The sequence below is a fragment of the Rhinoderma darwinii genome, chromosome 6 (genome assembly GCF_050947455.1).
Source record: "Rhinoderma darwinii isolate aRhiDar2 chromosome 6, aRhiDar2.hap1, whole genome shotgun sequence".
In the NCBI taxonomy this organism is placed as follows: Eukaryota; Metazoa; Chordata; class Amphibia; order Anura; family Rhinodermatidae; genus Rhinoderma; species Rhinoderma darwinii.
Window position 1 is genome coordinate 86,492,266 of NC_134692.1, and position 14,716 is coordinate 86,506,981.

Sequence of the window (14,716 nt, forward strand, 5' to 3'; positions counted from 1 at the left end):
ATCATTTGTTTTTTCACTGTCACATTCTAAGTGTTGCAACTTTTTTTATTCCGTCGACATTGCAACAGAGTTAATCCCCTGCCAATCCCTTGCCAAAAAATACGAGCAAAAAAAGCAAACATACCCCTATTTTATGCTCTATAATAGGAAAAATGATCCCTGCAATTGTAACAATGCGCACTAGAAAGGCAATGGCTGAATTCCTCTCGTCTCCAAAAAAAGTAATAACAAGTAATCAAAAAGTGCTATGTACCCCAGGATGGTACTAATTGAAGTATATAACTCGTCTCCCAAAAAATACTGATCTCATACATATCTGTTAACTTTAACAAAAAAAAAAATTATGGCTCTCCGATTGTGGTAACATTAATATTTTTAAAAAAGTTTTTTTTGTGCAGAAGTTATAAATAAATGATAAATTTGGTATCGTCCTAATCGTAAGGACCTGCAGAACAAAGTTAACATGTCATTTATACCGCACAGTAAACGTCATAAAAACAAAATTAAAGAAAATGTGCACCCCAAAAAAAAGTCACATTTTTTTCATATATTATATGTACCCCAAAATGGTGCCATTAAAATATAAAACTCCTCCTGCAACAAATAGGCCCTTATATGGCTATGTCGACAGAAAAAGTTGACTTTAAGGATGTAAGTTTTTTTTTTCATTCTTTCATCTTCAATGACCAGCCAATTTTAGACCTTAATGACCAAGCCATTTTTTACGTTTTTCAAAGAGCTCTAACTTTTTTATTTTTGCGTTGACCTTGCTGTATAAGGTCTTGTTTTTTTGCGGGACAAGTTGTAATTTTTAATAGCACCATTTTGGGGTACATAGAATTTATTGATTAACTTTTATTAATTTTTTTTGGGGGGGGGAATAGAAAAAAAACTGCAATTTCGCCACACTTTTTTGCGTCCTAAATTTACACCGTTTACTGTGTGGTATAAATAACATAATAACTTTATTCAGCGGGTTGTTGCGGTGGCCAAGATACCAAATTTATATAGATTTTGTATGTTTTACTACTTTTACACAGTGAAAACAAATTTTTTTCAAAACTATTTGTTTTTGTGTCTCCATATTTGAAGAGCCATAACTTTTTTTATTTTTTCGCCGATGCAGTTGTAGGAGGGCTTTTTTTTGCCATTTTGGTGTAAATGCGACGTTTTGATCTCTTTTTATCACATTTTTTAAATATCTTTATAGTTGGGGTCGTTACGGATGCAGCAATACCAAATATGTGTAACTTTTTAACTTTTAATTTGTTTTTTAATAATAAAGCAGTTTGTAAGGGGAAAAAGTGGGTTTTTAATTTTTTGTTTTCACTTTTTATTAAACTTTTTTTTTGCTTTTTCTACTAGTCACAGTAGGGGACTTCACTATGCGATCCTCCGAGCGCTTTTATAATACACTACAATACCTCTGTATTGCAGTGTATTACTGCCTGTCTGTGTAAATCGGACAGGCATCTGCTAGGCCATGCCTCTGGCATGACCTAGCAGGCATACACTACAGGCAGACGTGGGGGCCTTTATTACACCCCCGGCCGCCATCGGAGACACAGACACTCGGCGATCTTATCGCTGGGTGTAGGTGGGATGAGAGGGAGCTCACTCACTCTCTCAAAGCAACTCAGATGCGGCGCTCGCTATTGAGCACTGCATCTGAAGGGTTAAACAGATGAGATCGATACTGATCTCGATCTCACCCGTTCGAGCAGGGATGCCCCCAGCCCTCAGCTACCTCTGGTAGCGGAGAGCAGGGAGATTTAACGGCTCCCTGCTCTGTTTACTTATTCTGATGCAGCGCCGTGCATCGAAATAAAGCCGGTTAGTGGCCGCCGTAAAAACACTATGGGGCGGTCACTAATGGGTTAAAGGACACCTGTCACATCTCCGGACATGTCTATTTTAGTAAATAATTGTATTCCCCATAAAATAACAATTCTGGAACAAATTTTCTTAGAACTCTGCATAGTGCTATTCCTCTGTTATTCTGATTAGAAATGTATGAATAAATTAACAACTGGGTATTACCATTCACTTTATCAAAGCAGTGTGTCCCTACACAGTTAGGCTTCATGCACACGACCGTGCTCGTAATTACGACTCGTAATTACGAGCACGGGCGGGAACGGCCGGCCGCGGGCAGCCGGCCGCTTTTGTGAGCCGTGCTGTCATTATAAAGAATAGCAGCACGGCCCGTAAAATAGAAAAATAGAACATGTTCTATTTTTTAACGGCACGGGCACCTTCTCGTGAGAAAACGAGAAGGTACCCGTGGCTAACAAAAGTCTAACGGGTGTTTTTACGGTCGTGTGCATGAGGCCTTAGGGTATGTTCACACGCAGTGTTTTCAGCCGTTTTCCGTGCCGTAAAAATATTGAAGAACGTCTGAAAAATCTGAAGCAGAACGCCTCCAAACATCTGCCCATTGATTTCTATGTGAAAAACTTAAAAAAAACAAACAAAAAAAAACCGTCAAAAAACAGCCTCGAAAAAGATGTGCATGTCACTTCTTCAGCTGTTTTTGAAGCCGACTATAGACTCTATAGAAAAACAGCCCCAAAAACGGCCATAAAAAAATGCAGCGAAAAACGCGAGTGGCTTAAAAAATGTCTGAAAATCAGGAGCTGTTTTCCCTTGAAAACAGCTCCGTATTTTCAGATGTTTTTGAGTTTGTGTGTGCACATACCCTTAGCACTGATGGGGCATTTTCAGTTTTTATAGGAACACACCCTCAACTGATAACACCCAGTTATCTAGAAGGAATAATAGAACTGGCACAATGTAGAACTCTAAGAAAAGGTGCTGCAGAATTGTTTTCATTGGGAATACAAATTTTTACTAAAACAGGCATGTCCGTAGAGGTGACAGGTTCTCTTTATCCGGTTAAGGACTAGGCTGTTTTACAGCTAAATGACCAGAGCAAATTTCACAATTTTGCTATGCGCTTCTTTCGATGACTATAACTCTGCAGGTGAATAAGGTTCATCTTTGAATTTGACACTCTTTTTAAAGGACAGATAGGGTTTTTTAAAAGTGGCATTTGTCCGTATATATCTGTCACGGCGCGGGGTATTGGACCCACTGGGCCGTACCGCGTAGTGGGGTAGCAGCTGGCCAACAAGGTACAAAACAATGTCTATAGTTCAGAACGGGTACCTGAGGCAATGTAGACAGTGGCAGGAACACGACTTGGCTTTCACAGCAGGTGACGCCGCGGATGCAGTGGGAAGACACGACTTGGCTTTCACAGCAGGTGACGCCGCGGATGCAGCGGGAAGACACGACTTGGCTTTCACAGCAGGTGATGCAGCGGAAGACACGACTTGGCTTTCACAGCAGGTAACGATTGTACGGGATGCAGGGTACAGGCAGCAGGAACGGGTAACACTGGGAACTGGAAAACACTGGGAGACCTTTAGCAAGATAGACTAGGGTATACAATAACGCTCAGGCAAGGAACCAGTGGGCAGAGCCCCTTTTTATTAGCCAGCAGCCATTTGGGCTAATAATTGATTTTTGACAGCTGGACGCGTACTGGCCCTTTTAAGGCCATGCACGCGCGGGCGCGCGCGCCCTGAGGGAAACCGCACGAGGAGCCGGGAGAGAGTGCAGGCATCTGCCAGGAGGAGGGGGACGCCGAGCAGAGAGATGTCCCTGGCCGGGATTGTCGGGGTGAGTTAGAAAGGCGACCCCCGGCCATGCACGTAACAATATCCTTTTTATTTTTTTCTCTAAAGTGGGCAAAATTGGGAAAAAATGCAAGAATTTAGCAATTGCGTCAGTTTATGATCGCATTTTTCACACATAGTATGGACCACGAACAAAATTCATCTCCTTTCACATTCTTCCACTTCTCCTGTGCATGGGGATACAAAATATGTGTGATTTATTCACTGTGCGGGCATGTGCCAGGGCTTGGCATAAAAGGAGGCTTTTTTGGCCTTTTCGGTCCAGAAATTCTGCACTTGATTTTATAGCAGCATACGGTTTTCTGGGGGGGGGGCTAATGCTGCTGAAACTTTAGAATCACCCCATAAATGACTTAATTCACACAAATAGACCCCACAAGGTGTTCTTCAAGGGGTTATCATATATTTAGAAAGTCCAGTTTTCTTCTGAAAGTTTCTTGAATAAGATGGAACAAAATAAAATTTGCAATTTTTTAGCAAATGCGTCAGTTTATGATAGCATTTTTCACACACTGTATAGACCACGGACAAAATTCATCTCCTTTCACATTCTGCCACTTCTCCTGTACATGGGGATACCAAATATGTGTTCCTTATTTATCACATAGAGATGTAGAAGGGCGGACGATAGAAGAAGCTTATTTCACAAATCGCCTTTTTTCAAAGCTGGTTTTACAAAACTCAACAGAGTTTCTATAACACTTCCAAAATATCTGCTCTTGAAGCAGAGATCCCAAAATATTCACCTAGGGGTATAATGGGAATTAATTTTTTGGGGTTTTCTAAAATAAGTAATTGCAGGTTTATGCAAATGGAGCTCTCCAGCAGATGAACTTTAGAAAATATGCAAACATGACTTCCACAAGCCTCGCCCCCACCCATTCCCTCCCTCACCCTTGGAGTAAAATCGGGGGAAAAATAAAAATGTAATGTAGGCAGGGCCACCATCAGGGGGGTATTAGGGGTACTGGTGTGAGGGGCCCGGCCAAACCTAATTGAAAGGGGGGCCCGGCAACTGCCGCAACTTGCCTTTGGTAGAAAAAAATGGGCCCGGTTTTTTTCACCACAGAATGTCGTGAGCTGCGAGCCCCCCCTCTCGTCATGGTGCCCGTCGAACCGCCCGCGCGCGACCGATCGCGCGCACAAGGAAACTCCCGCGCGTGCGCACTCGCGAGCACGCACCCACGAACGCCCGCACTCGAGACCGCCCACGCGCGCACCCACGAAAGCCCGGAAGCGCGCACCCGCGATCGCCATCGCGTGCACCCGCGAACGCCAGCGCACGCACCTGCGAACGAAGTGGGCGCAGCTACGGATGCACACATGGACACATTAAAGAATTTTGAGGCAGATTTTGACCTGCCCACAGTATCTTGCCACGTTTTTTTGCTGCGTTTTTTGCCCGCGGCAATTGAGGACAGCAGACAAAAAACGCAGTGAAAAATGCATTTTCTGCCTCCCATTGATTTCGATGGGAGGTCAGAGGCGGAACAGCGGAAAGAAAGGACGTGCTGCTTTTTCTTTTTTCCGTGACTGGCTCCCATTGATTTCAGATTAAATCAATGGGAGGCGGTTTTGGAAGTTGTTTGGTGCTGATTCTGACGCAGTGTCCGAGTCAATATCAAGGCCCAAAAACTCTGTGAACTGGGCCTTATTGTTAAGGCTTATTCAGACGAACGTGTAATACGTCCGTGCAACGGGCGTGATTTTCACGCGCCTCGCAGGGACCTATGTTACTCTATGGGGCCGTGTAGACTGTCATTGATTTTCACGCAGCGTGTGTCCGCTGCGTAAAACTCACGACATGTCCGATATTTGTGCGTTGTTGGCGCATCACGCACCCATTGAAGTCAATGGGTGCGTGAAAATCACGCCCAGCACTTCCGCAGCAGTATAAACTATGAATGAAAGCAGAAAACCACCACGTGCTTTTCTGTTTACAAACCTACAGAGTGTCATAATAATGGCGGCTGTGCGAAAATCACGCAGCCGCGCATCATACGCTGCTGACACATGGAGCTGTTATGGACCTTTTGCATACGCAAAACGCCACGTTTTTTGCGCGCGCAAAAAGCACACACTTGTGTAAATCCGGCCTTAGGGTAGGAACACACTAGGCATGAACACTGCAGATTTTATGCAACACATTTTAATGCGGAAAATCCGCAGCGTATTACAGTCGCAGCAGAGTGGATATGAATCCTGCAGGGAAAAAAAAAGTTTAGACTTGCCCCGGCCGTATTTTAGGTGACGCATCTCTCTCTTCTGAACGCAGCCCCGCCTCCTGGGATGACGCTGTAGACCTTGTGACCGCTGCAGCAGTCACATGGGATGAAACGTCATGACAGGAAGCCGGGCTGCGCTAAGAATAGAGGATCGCGTCACCAGGACTACGGCCGGGGTAAGTCTAAACTTTTTTATCAATTGAAAAAAGTACCTTTTTTTTTTCTCATTTGTGATTTTTACGGCAGAACCGCAGCATTTCCACAACAGAGGAGCACTGATTCCACAGAATACATTGACACGCTGCGGCTTAAAAAGACACACTGCAGGTCAATTTTTTTTTGCTACGTGTCAATGAGATTTGTTCATATCTCATCCACTCTGCTGCGACTGTAATACGCTGCAGATTTTCCACAATAAAATGTGTTGCATGAAATACGCAGTGTTCATGCCTAGTGTGTTCCTACCCTAAGGCCGGATTTACACAAGCGTGTGCTTTTTGCGCGCGAAAAAAACTTGGTATTTTGCGTATGCAAAAGGTCCATAACAGCTCCGTGTGTCAGCAGCGTATGATGCGTGGCTGTGTGATTTTCGCGCAGCCGCCATCATTATGACACTCTGTATGTTTGTGCACGTGGTGCTTTTCTGTTTTCATTCATAGTTTATACTGCTGCGGAAGTGCTGGGCGTGATTTTCACGCACCCATTGATTTCAATGGGTGCGTGATGCGCCAACAACGCACAAATATCGGACAAGTCGTGAGTTTTAAGCAACGGACACACGCTGCGTGAAAATCACTGACAGTCTGCACGGCCCCATAGAGTAACATAGGTCCATGCGAGGCGCGTGAAAATCCAGCGCGTTGCACGGACATATTACACGTTCGTCTGAATAAGCCCTAACAATAAGGCCCAGTTCACAGAGTTTTTGGGCCTTGATATTGACTCGGACACTGCGTCAGAATCAGCACCAAACAACTTCCAAAACTGCCTCCCATTGATTTAATCTGAAATCAATGGGAGCCAGTCGCGGAAAAAAGAAAAAGCAGCACGTCCTTTCTTTCCGCTGTTCCGCCTCTGACCTCCCATCTAAATCATTTGGAGGCAGAAAATGCATTTTTCGCTGCATTTTTTGTCTGCTGTCCTCAATCGCTGCGGGCAAAAAACGCGTCAAGATAGTGTGGGCAGGTCAAAATCTGCCTCAAAATTCGGTGCGTGGTTCCACTCGGTCGCGGGTGCGCGCTCGCGGACGCTCGATTGCACATGCGTGGGAGTTTGCGAGTGCGCACGCGTGGGAGTTTGCGGGTGCGCGCGATCGGTCGCGCAAGCGGTGTTTGACGGCCCCCATGACGAGAGGGGGGGCCCCCGCAGCTCATGTCATTCTTTTGGTGAAAAAAAGGGCCCTGTTTTTTTTTTCTACCAAAGGCAAGTCGCGGCAGTTGCCGGGCCCCCCTTTCAATTAGCTTTGGCCGGGCCCCTCACATCAGTACCCCTAATACCCCCCTGATGGCGGCCCTGGGTAGGATGATATAGTGCTGGACGGAGTATCAATAACAGGCGGTGCCACGGTAGGGGGGCCCAGAAAATTTAGCTGTATGGGGCCCTGAAATTCCTGATGGCGGCCCTGAATGTAGGGCAAATATATTTTCAACTAATTAACTAAAATCGAATAATTCAGAACAGTGTGGTATTTTTTAAAACATGGGTCAATGCACAGGCCTGGTTAGGAGGGACAGAAATATCGGGAATCTTTGCGGTGCCTGTCTTTTCTACAGACGTGGCACTTTTTCTGGGGGTTGCTTCTAGTTGGGGTTGGGGGAATGCGACTGATGAAGTGTCTTTCAGTCAGTCGCGTGACATCCTCAGACTGGGGGCATTCTCTGGTGTCCTGAACATCAAAAATGAGGCCTTCGATAATTTTCTCCTGGAAATCCAGATATGTGTCTCTGCCTTGGTTTTTTTTATAGAGCACAAATGAATTGTGGATTGCCACCTGTAACAGATAAATGGCCACTTTTTTGTACCAGGTTTTTGTTTTGCGTTTTACTAAATGCGGCTGTAAAACCTGGTCGCTTAAATCCACCCCCCCCCCCTATGTACTTGTTATATTCGGACATGCTCACTGGTTTGTGCTTGTCCGATGTTGCCCATCTTTTCCCTCACTGCCACTGTTCCTGCGGTATGAATCGTGCTTAGTACATACACATCTTTGCGATCCCTGTACTTGACCACCAGCTATTTCTCAGAAGCATAAGCACAGGAGTCCCCCTTTACCATGCGCTTCCCCATTAATTGCTGCGGAAAACCAATTTGGTTTTTGCTCATGGTACCACATGCCCCAGTCCTTGCAGCATGCAATTGCCTAAACAGGGGCACACTGGAATAAAAATTATTGCAGTACAGGTGGTACCCCTTGTGAAGCAGAGGCTGCATTATCTCCCACACGATTTTACTGCTGGTGGAAAGATCCGGGGGGCATCCAGGAACATTTATTGTGTGGTCCCGCCCTTCAGAAATTCTGAAGGCGGCAGGTTATCCTGACCCGCTTTCACACAATTGGTAAAGCTCAACACCATATCTTGCCCTTTTGGAAGGTAGATATTGGCGAAAGCTAAGTCTTCCATGGAAGTTGAGGAGGGATTCGTCCATGCTTACATTCTGCTCAGGTGTGTAAAGTTGCAGGAATAAATTGAGGGAATTTATTAGCGGTCTTATTTTGAACAACCGATCACGGTTTGCATCGGTACTTGGGGGGGCCTGTGCGTTGTCATTGAAGTGGAGGAACCTCCTTATTGTCTCATAAGACCTGGGCATTACTGCAGAATACACTGGGGTGGCTTGGGTGGGTCTTGTTGACCAGTAAGACCTAATGGAGGGCTTTTTGACAATACCCATATTTAGGGTGAGCCCCAAATTTTTTTTTAATTCCTGCAAATTGGTGGGCGTTCAATCTCTGGCATGGGTGGATGAAGGTTTCTGCCTTATATACTGAGCGGCATATAAATTAGTTTTGTGGACAATTCTATATAGGGTGTCGTCAGTAATAAATAAATGGATGTTATCCATTTGGACAAAATTTGTATTGCCCACATTTATGCCAGGAGTGGCAGTAAATCCGTGGATTCTAGGCCCAAAAGATGGAGCAGGTGCCCATACAAGGGCCTGAACTGGAGGGACCAGGCTGTCCCGTGCTACTAGGCCCTGCGCTTCCATGTTCTGCAGTTTCAACTTCGTCAGGGACAACGTCCCCTGAAGATGAACCTGAAGTGACGCTATCATCGTCACTACCTAAAACAGGTTCCAACTCTGACGCCATCTCTGATGCGGTCTCAGACTCCGACCACAACATGGCGTATGCGTATAAACACACAAACTAACGTGTGTGTGTGTGTGTGTGTGTGTGTGTGTATATGTATATTTATATATATATCTACACTACCGCTAACAAAAAAAATAAACCGCTATTGCTATATATATATATATATATATATGTGTATGTATATTTACTGTGTGTGTGTTTATGTGTGTATATATATATATATATATATATAATATGGATATATATATAATTATATACTCCCTACCTGCCTATTCTAATATAATAAACGATAGAAAGGTAGATAGATGGATAGATTGTATAGATAGATAGAAATCTATCTATACAGAGAATGTATTGGTGTGTAACACTGGTTTTTTTTCACTATTATTCTGGCAGCAATTCTCTCAAGTATCTTCTTCTCTTCACACTGAAACAATGTGTGAGGCGAAGAAAAAAGGCAGGAGGTTTGCTGCCAGAAATGTCAAAATAAAACAAATGTGATCGCTGTGCACACTGTATTTTACAAAGTAATGCATGTGATCGCTGTGATTAGTTGTCACAGCGATCACATGTTCAGGGACCAAAAGATTGGCCCCTGACACTCTGCCCAGTGCCCATGGCTGTTAGCAACAGCCAGGGCACAGGGCTGTGTGCACACGATCGCGCGTGCACAGTCTCTGAAGTGCCGCCGTAATTAGTCTATACGGCGGACTTCAGAGACGCTGACCGTAAAAACACAGCAAGCGGTCATGAACCTGTTAAAGGCGTATTCCAAATGGCGTGGTGGGTGCATGCTCGATCACCGCTCCATTCAAGGACTTCCTCACTATGGAGGATGCAGTGAGTAGGGTTTGGAACCCCTGTTCTATCAATCGGTGAGGGTCCCAGGAATCCTGTGGATAGTTAAGTGGTGATTCCGGGACAATCCCTTTAAAGCGTACCTTAACTTTTCAGGTGACTTTTCAGAATTAAGCTGTCGTGTGTATACATAAGAAATAACAGTATATCTGGCCATTATATGACTTGTATTCTGCATTCATCGGCAATTTTCCCCTTCTGTAGGCTCTCTCTCTAAGGGTATGTTCACACGATTAACTAAATACTTCTGAAAATACGGAGCTGTTTTCAAGGGAAAACCGCGCCTGATTTTCAGAAGATTTTTGAGCAACTCGCATTTATCGCAGCGTTTTTTCGCGGATTTTTTCCGCGTTTTTACGGCCATTTTTGGAGCAGTTTTCAATCGAGTCTATGAGAAAATGGCTCCAAAAACGTCCCAAGAAGTGTCCTGCACTTCTTTTGACGAGCCGTCCTTTTACGTGCAGTATTTTGACAGTGACGCGTAAAATGACAGCACGTCTACACAGAACATCTTAAGACCCATTGCAAGCAATGGGCAGATGTTTGCCGACGTATTGGACCCGTCTTTTCAGGTGTAATTCGAGGCATAAAACGCCTCCATTACGTCTGAAAAGAGGTCGTGTGCACATACCCTAATTCTCAGTTTCCCTGAGCTCCGCTCCAGAGGGGTAGGAGACTAGCTGTTATCTCTGCCATGAGATTCTGCTCCCCTATCTCTATCACACACACACACATATAGAAGCAGCATCAGCAAAAACATGAAGGACATTTAGTGGTTATATAGCCCCTTGCACCACGTTTTATGACCACATCTAAAAATGACAATGACTTTTTGTTTGACTCAGAAGTAAACCTTAATCTCAAGGCATTCTCATTGAGTTCTGTCACAAATTCTGTGAACTCCTGTTGTGTTTCCGACCACAAAATAAAAGTATCGCCAATGACTCTCAGCCAGAGGCGGATGAATCCCTGCCACCGGCTGTGAGACATAGCGAACACAACATTGGCCTCCCACCAGCCCAGGAGCAAATTTGCTTACGTGGGTGCCCAGGGGCTCACCATCGCGGTGAATGCCATAAATTTGGAATGCACAAAACAATGGTGGAATTGCTGTTTTGTTTTTTGTTTTTTATTTCCCCCAGAGCGTTAATAAAAGTTAGAGGCTCTGTCACCAGATAATAAGTGCCCTATCTCCTACATAATCTGATTGGTGCTGTAATGTAGATTACAATAGTGTTTTTTATTTTGAAAAACGATCATTTTTGAACAAGTTATGAGCAATTTTAGATTTAAGCTAATTTAGTTTCTTAATAGACAACTGGGCGTGTTTTTACTTTTTACCAACTGGGCGTTGTGAAGAGAAGTGTATGATGCTGACCAATCAGCGTCATACACTTCTCATTGTTTCACAGTGTGATTGTGCAGTGAAAGAAGCTGGGCTGGAACAATGAGAAGTGTAAAACACTGATTGGTCAGCGTCATACACTTCCTTTTACAATGCCGATGTGTAGCCCTAGCCTTAGTCTTCTAGCAGAACCGAGATAGCTGTACATACATCTTCCTTTGTATTACAATTTCTGTCAATTGTAGTTGTTCAGCATAGTCTGTCCCTTTTACTCATAAAAAACGGTATCCAAATTTTTTCTCTTTCTCTCTCAGACTGGAACAACCATATTTCCCAGCAAATGATAAGTTCTTCCTGGCTCTTAGTCACTGCTCATCCATGCAACGCCTATGCATTATATCTCGAAATGGAAATTTCCTGGCTGATGCTGTGATGTCATTTCTTCACAAATGCCAAAATCTAATAATGTGTCATCTGTTCACCGGGGAAACCCTAACTGCTTGTAAAAGTCTCCAGAATGATATAATAAAAAGGTATGGTATGTTAATAGTAAAAATTAAATATTAATATATCTTTTTTTTTAATAGCGTTATACATTAATGCTGATTTCCAGAGTGCACAGACCGCATCGGACCCGCCAAGGCGTCCGGAGTTATGACTGGTAAAATAACACTACCTGCAGACCACAGGTTGCAGACCACTGATGCGGATATACAGTAAATTCCTTGAGTCTAGGGTTTCACGGTGACATTCACAGTAAAATCGCAACGTTGACGCAACTCACAGGCCACTTCAGTGTTTCCCATAAAATTAATTTTCTGGTCATGTGATGGAAGCATTGGTGCCCAGCTCATTACATTACACTTATCAGTTCTCTTTTTGCAGCTTAGTACCAGACACCGCTACATACGCATGGGTGTTACATTCAGAATACGGAAATGTTAACACATACAAAACGTGTGTTACAGTTGCATTCCAAAGAGTGAAATCCGTAGCGATAATCTGCATCATAACAAGAATTCACAGAAATCTGCTAAGTGTGAATGGGCTTTTTAAGACTGAATTTGCATGTATTATACAGTATTTTTTGTGGATTTGTGGTGCAGAATCCGCACCAGAAATCTGCAGCAAATCTGCCACGTCTGATTGTAGCCATAAAGAACTCTAAAAATGACCTGTCAGTTCCCCTGACATGTCTGTTTGGTGAAATATGTGCACTCTCCATAAAATAACAACTTTGGAGCATCTTTTCTTAGATCTGATTGCAATGGGATAGACCTGGATTATTATATTTTCTTGATTATAGGACAATTTATAGAAAATATAAAATGTTAAAACAAAATCTAACTTGCCAGTTGGTTATGTCTGCTCAGTCTTCTGGTCTTGTTAAATATCATGTTATATTGCAGTTCTGTTCTGTAAACAAGTGGCGGATTATCTGACTTCACTGAGATATATATCTGTGCGCACACAATTTATTCTGTTTCCTAAATCTCAAGCAAAAGTGTTTTATTTTTCTCATTTAAAGGTTCTCTATAGAACGACCAGCGTTGAACACCACAATATTTCCCTTACTTCATGAAAATTTGGCTGAGGTAATCAGAGATGTTCCCTTAATGCATTTGGATGAAATAACTCTATTCAAAAGTAGAGTGGCAGAAGAACCCCCAAATCTGTGGCGCTAAATTTGACCTGGTCTGCAGAAATAATCAGCATGAACAAATGTCACTGATTGCCATTCCCTGCGTTGTGTTGTACATAATAGAAATGTTTTCTATGAACCATATTACAACCGCTTAAATAAGTATTCTGCTTATCTTTTATGTGAAGTTTCCTTTTACAGGAGAAGTTCCTAATTTGTGAAGTAGAATTTGCATGATCATGCAGTGAGTTTGCATTTTGCTCTTATTATTTGTAATTGTTATGGTACTACTTTGTTGTACGTGGAGTAATTTTTGATGCTGTATTTATAATTCAGGTTATATTTTTTTTTCTCAGTTGGCTTAAAACTGCAAATAAAACGTGTGCATCATGGAGTCCTTTTTTTTTTTTAAGTCCTCAATTATAATATATTATATAAACACACACATTTTGTTTTATACTGTATATAACTGCAACTACAGTTTATTTTTGAGAATTTAGGAATTGGTGATGTCTGATTCCTTGGCCCTGTTTACACTGAGTTTTTTGCAGGCAGAGAAAATCTGCCTCAGAATTACTTCAGGAATGCGCTTTTTTTCCACGGTTTTCGCTAAGTTTATCGCCCGCGGCCGTTAAAGCTAATGCAAGGACCTCAGGCAAAAAACACAGCGAAAAACGCTCGGAAACTAGCGCCGCAGGTTTTTTTCTGCCTTCCATTGATTTCAATGAGAGGTCAGAGGCGGAAACCGTGGCAAAAAAGGTTTCCACGTCAAAATCAACACCAAACAAACTCTTGAAGTGCCACTATGTTCACTGTTTAACATGGTATCTTATAGACTACTTTAATTAAAGTAGCACAATTGTCTAATGATACTGGCACCTTTAAAGTATAAATTGTGTAAGATTTACATTTTTATGTTACATACATCTCTGGTAGTCAGGATTTTTCACACTTTCAACTTTTAGAAATTAAATTTGAATTACAATATAAAGAATCATACTAAACCCCCATACCTATATATTTTCTGAAAGGGGACACCTGGTCAAAAATGGCACTCAACACTTTATACACAGGTACTGTCATGAAATTTTGTGTCCGTTCAATTTTTCATAGCAAATGCATACAAATTTTATATTTGGGGCTAAAAGTGTGATCCAAACAGAAAAATAGATGCACCACACATGCTAAAAATAAAAGGTGAATATGTGCAGATTTCATACATACCACTTAGGGTATGTTCACATGGCTTATTTTCAGCCGTTTTTCTGGCCATAAAAGCCCCAAAAAACAGCTGAAAAAATGGAAACTGAACGCCTCCAAACATCTGCCCATTGATTTCAATGGGAAAAATGTTGTTTCGTTCAGACGGGGCGTTTTTTTAAGCGGTCGTTTGAAAAAACGGCGCGTGAAAAGAAGTGCATGTCACTTCTTGAGCTGGTTTTGGAGCCGTTTTGCTCCAAAAACGTCTGTAAAAAAACGCATCAAAAAACAGTTGATGATAAAAAAAACGGCTGAAAATCAGAGACTGTTTTCCCTTGAAAACAGCTCCGTATTTTACAGTAGTTTTTGTTAAGCGTGTGAACATACTTTTATGCCTATATCTTTATAAAATTACCAGAATTGAAGACA

At 42.7% G+C, this 14,716-nt stretch overlaps 1 protein-coding gene across 3 annotated transcripts in view; it reads left to right on the plus strand.

Annotated features, from left to right (window-relative positions):
• The window catches only part of FBXL18 (F-box and leucine rich repeat protein 18), a 250,202-nt gene extending 236,721 nt beyond the window's left edge, over nucleotides 1-13,481 (plus strand). For all 3 annotated transcript variants that reach the window (XM_075830009.1, XM_075830011.1, XM_075830010.1), the window contains 2 exons: nucleotides 11,760-11,978; nucleotides 12,974-13,481. In XM_075830009.1, coding sequence (XP_075686124.1) covers nucleotides 11,760-11,978; nucleotides 12,974-13,130 — 376 coding nt within the window. In that variant the 3' untranslated portion in view covers nucleotides 13,131-13,481. The remainder of the gene's footprint in view (nucleotides 1-11,759; nucleotides 11,979-12,973) is intronic.
• The last annotated feature ends 1,235 nt before the right edge of the window (nucleotides 13,482-14,716 follow it).